The sequence below is a fragment of the Pelmatolapia mariae genome, linkage group LG20, assembly GCF_036321145.2.
Source record: "Pelmatolapia mariae isolate MD_Pm_ZW linkage group LG20, Pm_UMD_F_2, whole genome shotgun sequence".
NCBI lineage: Eukaryota > Metazoa > Chordata > Actinopteri > Cichliformes > Cichlidae > Pelmatolapia > Pelmatolapia mariae.
In genome coordinates this window covers 35,004,381-35,013,411 of record NC_086244.1, presented here as the reverse complement: position 1 = coordinate 35,013,411, position 9,031 = coordinate 35,004,381, and the positions used below count along the sequence as shown (strand labels likewise).

The window sequence follows — 9,031 nt, the reverse complement described above, 5'->3', positions numbered from 1 at the left end:
CATCGCTGTGACGTAATCGGCCTACAAATGTGGCCTCAGCAGGATGCAGCCTCTGAATTTGGACACCCCCATAGTTTATGTTTACTTATATAAACACTGAGTTGAATTAACAGAGAATTGAATAATCAAACCTTTTACTTTGTTAAGTCTCTCAGAAAATTCTGTCTTTTGAACAAATTGTTTTAGTTAACGACCTCGGGTGAAACCAACTCTGATCAGCTGTACAGAAAAGATCAAAATAAACAAACAGACTCTTCAAATCATAAATGTCAAAGTCAAATTTATTTTTATAGCACATTTAACAGATCAACCAATGTGCTGTACAATTAAGATGATTAAAAGAAATAAAAACATAGGGCGATATGTGACATGAAATAATCAACTTAAAGACATCAACTATGAACATTATTAATATCTCTGAACAGATTTTATTTTTATATTTTGATTTCAGTGCTCCATGTCATCCAGGATTAACTGGAGCAGGTGAGGCATGCTGATGGAGGGGGCATCCAGGCACAAAGATATTAGGTCCAACCCCTTCAGCTGGATCCGGTTCCTAAAGATCCTGTGCTTCCTCCTGGCACCTTTCTTCCTATTGCATAGGAGGACTTCTGAAATCCAGGCTGCAATGTAGAAAGCCCTGTGACCTTTGGGCTCTTTGGTGAGCAGCTTCTGCTTCGCAAAGAGCTTCTCAAGGAAGACTTGGATAAATGCTGGTGAGCTGACCATCTTAAGCAGGGGCAGCCAAAAGCGCAGAAACGTTTTTGGCAATCTGGGCTCAGTGAGACTGGCACAGTATGAGGTGTCACAGCCAAATTCTTCCAGCTGCCCAACTGTAGGAACCAGAAATCCATCCCCCAGCAGCACATCAATCAACTGATTCCTGGACTGCAAGGCAGACTTTTTGATTCTTTTTAACATGCCACCTTCCTGCCGCTTGAGGTCAGTCTCCTTATACTTGGCCCAGTGCTCTTCTTTGAGCCACTCCAGCGCCGCCTCACATCCCTGTCGCAACGACTTCAGGGATGGAGGAGTCGTCCAGTGAGTGGCCCTGTGCCTCAGATGTACCAACCACACTGGGATCTTTAGCTTTTTAGCCCCGATCCTCATCATCCGGGGCTGTCACAGTCTGGCAGAGGCAGACTGTATGTATAGTGAAGAGCGGACCCAAAATGCAGACACGAAGGAACTTGGACCAAAACTTGACTATCAACAAAAAGCGAGCAGATTAATATGGCTGATAAAAAGCTACAAAAACAAAAAGGCAGATGCACACAAGAAAGAACCTAACTAGAACTAAACTGGGAAAACTAAATGCTAAACACAAAAAGGTAAAGAACAAAACCTTGAACATTGCAAAAAACCTAATCATGGAAAATCCTGGAAACATGACGTTGAACAACAGACAAGGGTGATTAGGGGAAGTGGAAACACATGGGGAAACAGCTGACACTGGTCTGACATAAGGAGACAAAGGAAGCAAAGCTGACTACACTAACATAGGACACAGACCTTCAAAATAAAACAGAAAACATGAGATGCAGACAAGACAATATAAACTTGACAACATAAGACACGCAGCATGAAACACAAAGGGCAATAGGAGACTAAAACACAGGGGTAGAAGACACAAGGGGAATCTAAATAAACAAATAAGCTTAGATAACCTAATGAACTTAAAAATAAACCATAAACATCAAAATAAACTAAAACTCAAAACGCTGGGTCAACAGACCCAGGAACGCGACAGGGGCTTCCTCTTCTTTTTGCCCTCGGAGATGAGGCTAACAAACCTCACCAAGGCCATCCCGTACATTAGCGCCAGCTCTTCGTCATTTAGCGGTCCGGACCGGTCACGCACCTGGCAGCGAACCAGAGCCTCTGTGCAGTCAATGGCCACAGAACTAGAGATATTGGGACACCTGTCCCTCCAAGCCGATATCCTCTGTAAGGCTAACCTTTGCAGAGAGGAGTCCCTGGAGAACAAGTTGTGGCGAACTTGATCCCACTCTGTTTTGTTCAGCCAGGCAGCCATTTTACAGAGGACTTACTCAGCGCACACACAGATAATATATTACAAATCATAACGGTCACGCCTTCGATTTCTTACCGTTACTTTTCGTACAGCATCCAGGAAATGACGTAGACTGTTTCTACTGCTTCATTTGCATTTTACATTCACTCTGTGGGCACATCTCAGCTAAAATCTCATATAAACCATTTCTACAACCACCAAACACAACGAAAAGAAGCCATGATTAAAAGAGCTGTTACGTAAATGCACACAAGTCCACTAAACAAACAAAACTGAACCACAAGCTATCTTCCAGAGCTATCATCGATACCAAACACCAAGTTTCACCGCGCTCTGACTAAAATTCAGTGAAAGAGCCGCAAAAGAAGACTGAAGAAGAAAAGGAGAAATGAAGAAGAAATGATCCTGGTGAAATATACAGTGTACAAACAAGCTGCAAGTGAGCAGCAGCAATTAAAAACATTGATATGTTAATTAAACAGGTGATGAGTCAGATAACCATGTTAAACTGGATTATAGTCTGACAGCTGCTGGTAAGAATGACTGAATTGGTAGCGCTCCTTCCTACACTGTGGGTGTAAAAGTCTTCTGCTGAACGAGCTGCTCAGTGCTCGTACAGTCTCATGCAAGGGGTGGGAGGGGCTGTCCATGATGGATGTTAGCTTATCTGCTCAATGAACTTCAGCAGACAGTCCAGGACAGAGCTGGGCCTCTTCACCAGTTTGTTAAGTTTCCCCCAGTCCCTCTCTGCCATTCCACCACTGCAGCAGACCACAGCATAAAAGACAGCAGACGCCACCACAGTGTCGTAGAAGAGTCCTGTTCACACCAAAGGATCTCAGCCGCTGTAGGAGGATATCGACAGCCTAACAACCTGCAGAAGAGACTATATCAACTTTTGTGTGGATAACACTGTACCGACCAGGAAAATTTATCATATTGGTAAATAAAAAAGTGGTATGGTGCCATCTCTAGTATCTATGCTTTCACTGAGCATTTACCTGCATCACGATGAACTCTGCAGGCTGAAAGGTCCTGTCCTCGGTCAGCCCCGGTCCACTCACACGGCTCACATCACCAATCCCTGACTGCTTGATCATAACAGCAATTGGGCTGCTGGGAACATGACGGCCGTTCTTCTTGATGTTAACAAGGTGCTCACCAATCTCCTTGGAAACAAAGGAGATTCCTAAGACAGACAGACAAAACAGATGAGGGTTAACGCTTATTCTTGTGTGTATGCAGCCTGTTTCAGTTGCTCCTGATTCTTTCTCCATGCTTTAACTTTTATTACTTTTCCCCCTCTGTCTTTTACTCAGTGATTAATAAAGTATTTGGATTCTGATGAGTCTCATTGTTTAGCAAACTTCTCACTTATCAGACGGACACTCACCAATGTGAGCGTTACGCAGCATCTTCAGCAGGCAGGGCTCCTCTCGCACCGAGGGTGTTGTAAGAGAGGCTGTCAGCTGGCTGAGGTCAAGCTCTCCTATGTCCAGTGGAATATCTGCAGCTCAGCCCACCTTCAGATGGTACATCCTCATGGAATCGTCACCTAGAGATCCAGCAGTGATTCCTAGGGCACACTAATGGCATAAATGCACCTTTTCTATCATATTGTGGTGGGCTGTGGTTTGTGGCTGAGCTGCAGGAGAGGGGAGAAGCAGGTGGTTTGGGGCATCTGATCAGAATGTTTCCAGGTATGTAGTCTTGGAACATCTCCAGATCCAGCAGGAAATGAATTACTTTACTGTAGTGTTTGGGCTGCCATCTTAGAGGCTGCATGGATGGTCTACACTGATGTTAGCAGTAATCCTAGCAGACAAGGGGCTGCCTGGGGTGTGTTTGTCATTGTATTTAACAAGGATGCTGCAGTCTCATGGCAGCACTGGAAGGTAAGACACAGTGCAGGTTCCGCCATGGTTGTCCACACAGTCCAGCCTTGGATGGACCCTTAATGGCCAGAGACAAAAGACAAACCACCTACAAAGATGTGATATGAACAGACAGTGTCCCGTGTGTTGAAAATCTGAGGAAGCAAGTAAGTTATAGCATTCCACAGCACACAATGTGTGTTTGGCCATGTGACTGTTACCTACCTTCTCCAGCCTCTTTGGTGTTAACAGTAAAGACAGCTGGCTTGTTGACCGTCCCGTGGATAAGGCCAGGGCCATAGGCACATGTAATCCACGTAGAACTGCAAGGGACTTCCTGTTGACAGACAGAAAAAGAGTGGTTAGTGACTTCCTTCCAAACTATTTTCTCCATGCACTTTATTCCCACACATTACTCCTAAACATATGCAGATACCCGGGATGTGCATGGATCCATCTCATGCAGACCGGCCTCTGTGGGAGCATATTCGACAGCAACTGTGCCGTCGTTGTTGTCTGTGATGTCAAGCTTAGCAACTTTGCCTGATGCCATTCAGATCTCACCTAAAGCAGAGGACAAAAACAATGACACACACACACACACACACACACACACACACACACACACACACACACACACACACACACACACACAGAAGCTCAATGTTATCAAGCTGAAAATTTTCTGAATTGAAGAGAAGATGAATAAAAGTGAGGAGTATTTACTACATGCTTTGGGTGACTGAATGGAGGATGGATAGGTGACGTGAAAACACTACTGACCCTTTATACTGAGCCAGTAGCTCACACACTTCTATTAAATCTGTCTATAGAGCCAGTAATCACAGAGGATAGATACTGGAAGCAAACTGAAATGTTAGGAGGAACTAAATCACAGATTACAACACCAGTGGCAGCACCTTGCTGTCTCACACATCAAGATCATGGTCCTGTTGAAACGGGCTAATCGCTAAAGCTCACAGTTGCATTCGTCTATACTCAATATGATCGAAAGGAATGTTATTACACTTGAAAACTGCTCTACTCACGTCTTCATTGGTGTGAATGACATGTCATTGATCCTGAAGCTGTCTCCTCAGGACAGTTTCTAAGCAACGGATGGGAATAGGATAGTATTTCCTGGATGCTGTTGGAGGAATGTTGACTTAATAAAAATACCTTTTATTTATATATGCATATAAAATTAGCCAATGTGATTAGAATACAATCGTTTACACATTTCTAACAAAATCTGCTGCATTAAATATGAATTATCACTGCATGACTGGATCTGCTGTTTGACCCCCACCAACCTGTTCACGTCCTGGCCATGGAGGTGCAGCGGGTGCTGCTGGTAGTGGCTGAACACTTCAAACACGACGGGCTTGCTCTTGATGTTCTCAATAAAAGACTCTGTAACTTCGACAGAAATCTGCTCCAACAGATAAAAATAAAGGGTTTGACAAACTGAGTTAGAATAAAATCGTTGAAGCACAGTTAGTGTGTGTGTAGGTGCAGATGTGTGTGTGTGCACTCACATTCTGGACGTGGTAAAAGCCCAGAGGAGCTCCTTTGCCAGTGTTTTTCAGAGGCTCGGTGGAAAAAGCCTCATTGTGACGGTGCAAGAAACTGAGGGGTTCATTCTGGTTCATCACAATGGTGATCTAGGAGTTAAGATCAGGGCTCAAAGCAAGCCACTCTGCTTCTATGCCAGACACATTCAATCATGTCTTTATGGACCATGTTTGTGCATTAGGTCACAGTCGTGTTGGAAGGGAAAAACACCCTCCCTAAACTGTTCTCACAGTGTTTTAAGCACAGACTGGTCCAAAACGTCTTGGTAACCTGAAGCGTTAAGATTTCCTTTCACTGGAACCGCAAGACCCAGGCCAAAGTCAGAGGAGAAATAAATGAATACTATTAAAAACCAACTACCTCACTGACAGACCACAGTACGTCAAGCTGAAGGACGTCACGTCTGACACTGTGGTCAGCAGCACAGGAGCACCACAGGGAACTGTGCTGTCCCCTCTTCTCTCCACCCTGTACACCTCTGATGTCTGCTACAACTCTGAATCTCAGATGTTTGTGGACGACACAGTCATCATGGGGTGTATCTAGGACAGGGGTAGGCAACTCCAGGCCTCGAGTGCCAGTGTCCTGCAGGTTTTAGATCACACCCTGGGTTAACACACCTGAATCAAATGATTAGTTCATTACCAGGCCTCTGGAGAACTTCAAGAAATGCTGAGGAGCCATTTAGCCCTTTAAATCAGCTGTGATGGATCATGGACACATCTAAAACCTCCAGGACCTCGAGGCCTGGAGTTGCCTACCCCTCATCTAGGATGACCAGGAAGAGGAGTACAGGAGTCTGGTGAGAAACTTTGTTACATGGAGTCACACAAACCACCTGCAACTCAACACTTCAAAGACCAAGGAACTGGTTGTGGACTTCGGGAGGTCCAGACCAGGTCCACTGACAGTTCAGATAGAGAGAGAGGAGGTGGAGGTGGTCAACAAGTACTATAAAAATGGAGGCAACTTTGCCTGTGGTAGAATGTATACAATGTATGAAAAAATCTTTACTGCAGATACTAATTTAATAATACTAATTTTGTGTTGTAAGATTTATGAGTTTCATGCTTTCATAGTGGTACTTGGGAGAGCTTGACATTTTTCTCAGGTGGTGTGCACTGTAAAAAGTTTGAGAAACACTGATAAGGGGGTCTGTATGCGGCAGTCATACACACAACTGGACAGTCCAAAAGTTGGCCTACCTATTACTGGCTGAGGTTTTAGTAGAGTTGTGGCTGAACCACATAAAAATATATCATTCATTTTAATCTCCCCAATCAATGATAATGTTATGTTGGAATGTTGTTAAAGAGGGTCAAAAATGTTTCAACCCAGTTTGTTTTGCAGATAGCAGCTTTAATATAGGGAGGACACAACTTCCAGACTGTATGAGTAAAATCAGGTTTTTTCTCTTCGTCAGTTTCATAGTTTCTCTTTTGCCTGTCACTGTTCCCTGTCTGTTTTCTTACCTGGTTCTTCCTGACCTTGTACTTTCTCCTCACGTTCCCCTCTTTCCTCTCTCCCTCTTTGGACTGACAATCATACACAAATAGATTGTATTCAATTAGATGAAAAAATTACATTCATGTGAAAAAAAAAATTATTAAGATCACTAACGAAAAGTCCTCTCTCAGTGTACTTTCAACCAAAAGGCAAATAACCAAACCACATGAACATCTAATAAAAGATATAAAATATTGAAACACTGATCCAACATTATCCTTTATTGATGGATCATTTGTTCTTACACTTTTACCTGAATGTGGCTCCTGTTTTTGAAAAAGCCTTCCTTATATCCATTATGAACCTGGCTGTCTCTCTGTACACAAACACACACACACACAACAGGAGTTATAAGGTTAATGGGCATTCAGTCAGTTAGCTAGTTAGTATCCATTTCAAACAGGACAGTGGTAACAACGGCAGGCTACGGACAATTTTAAGTTTTAGATTTTAAATAGGCTGTATACATTTCAGTGGGAGCAACAGGACGGTCAAATGTCGCAGAATTTACTACAGAGTAGGACGGATTGTAGGGTAGCAAACATCATTGGAAAACACGTTTTCAGCACTGCAGGTTACCTGGGTGTAAGGTTTTTCAGCTAAAAAGAAACACGACTCCTACCTAACTACATAAAGAGTAACTGAAGGTTAAATGCTGCTAATATGTCCTGTTTTAATCCAGCCAATCCACCTCCGCTCCGCTGCGTCTCAGCTACCATCGCTGTGGCAGCAACGACCCTAGAGCCAGAGTGGGGGCGAGCTGGAACAAACCATTTTGGGAGGGGGGAGGGGTTCTCTATACTTTTGTTGTTCAAATGTTCCGTCTCAACCAAGTACTGTATGCTTTTTATATTTTTAGTAGTGTGTCACACAAACAGCAAATATTGTCAAAAAAAAAAAAAAAAGAAGTAAGAAATCTTTGGGGGTGCTTTGATTCATTTTGGGGGAGCTGAAGCACCCCCAGAAATGGGCTAAAATCGCCCCTGCGTAGGAGCATGTTTATAGAACTTAAATATACCAAATATGTCCCGATTCTTCCGGCTTGCGCAGGTGGCGCAGGAGTATACTGCCAGGCTACTAGCTCGTGTGTGACACCTGAGGTCGCTGGTTCGAATCCACGCTGTCCCTCAGCAGCTAGTGGGCTTCTGGGCTGCGCTTAAAGAACCGGAGCCCCTCACTCTTTTGCCCTTTTCTTTTCCTTTTTCTTTGCGCAAAGGCGGCCTGCCCGCCATCTTTCTCTCTTTCAAATAATGACACTTGCTCTTTCTTTCCTCTTCTCTCTTCTCAGCAAAACACTGCCACAATCAGCTCTCTCAGCTGCTCAACAGCCCATCTCAATCTGCTCTCTCACCTCCCAACAAATGCTTCTAACTCACTCAATTTACGCTCTGTACACACAATCTATTCATCAAAACTTAGCTATTTTGGGGGGCTTTCTCAAAATCTTACTGTTATTATTGTAGGACTTGCTCACAAACTCTTTGTTTCCTCACAAAATGGACACAAATCACTTGCATCTGCACTCTGTCCCTCAGCAGCTACATACACACCCGCCGTTCCGACTCGGCCTTGGAGATCAGCATACCAAGGCGTTTGGAAAAGTCTAACAGTCTAAACACAGTTTGCTATCAGGGGAGAGATTGTTTGCTATGTTCAGCTCCAGCCTCCAGACCGCAGCTGGCGCCGATATGGTAGCCGCATGAAATAACGGTGGTGTTCTTTCTTTAGCGCGAACCACTGCATGTCAATTTTACAGTCGTCTAAGGTCCATCACTGGTCTCTCACCACCAGTGTTCACGACAGCCGCGAGCCTCTCCCAGATGTTGTCAGATGTTGTCAGAGTCTCAGTACTCACAGCAGCCGCAAGCTTCTCCAAGATGTCATCCGTGCTGCATCTAATGAGTGTGAGGTTATTATACTGTCATATGTTACATTATACTTTTAATCAAAGAATGGTTGAATCATGATACTGCTGTAGGCCACATTACACTTATACTTATTATAGATGGTGTAATCATTATGTAGTTTAGTTTGCATTATA

General features: G+C 43.8%; 1 protein-coding gene across 3 annotated transcripts; it reads right to left on the bottom strand.

The window, feature by feature from the left end:
- Positions 1-353: 353 nt before the first annotated feature.
- Positions 354-7,696, bottom strand: LOC134619298 (filamin-A-like). Of its 3 annotated transcripts, XM_065469619.1 has the most exons (11): positions 7,570-7,696; positions 7,244-7,306; positions 6,957-7,019; positions 5,448-5,573; positions 5,223-5,341; positions 4,959-5,056; positions 4,346-4,473; positions 4,135-4,246; positions 3,429-4,018; positions 3,037-3,224; positions 354-2,909 (listed from the first exon to the last, which is right to left on the bottom strand). In XM_065469619.1, exons 9-11 carry the CDS (start codon positions 3,448-3,450, stop codon positions 2,874-2,876), a joined length of 246 nt encoding a protein of 81 aa, XP_065325691.1. In that variant the 5' UTR covers positions 3,451-4,018; positions 4,135-4,246; positions 4,346-4,473; positions 4,959-5,056; positions 5,223-5,341; positions 5,448-5,573; positions 6,957-7,019; positions 7,244-7,306; positions 7,570-7,696; the 3' UTR covers positions 354-2,873. The 3 variants fall into 3 exon arrangements, 1 of the variants encoding a protein (XP_065325691.1); XR_010573358.1 differs by lacking the exon at positions 6,957-7,019; XR_010573359.1 differs by lacking the exons at positions 5,448-5,573; positions 7,244-7,306; positions 7,570-7,696 and having other exon boundaries at positions 6,957-7,211.
- Positions 7,697-9,031: the final 1,335 nt, after the last annotated feature.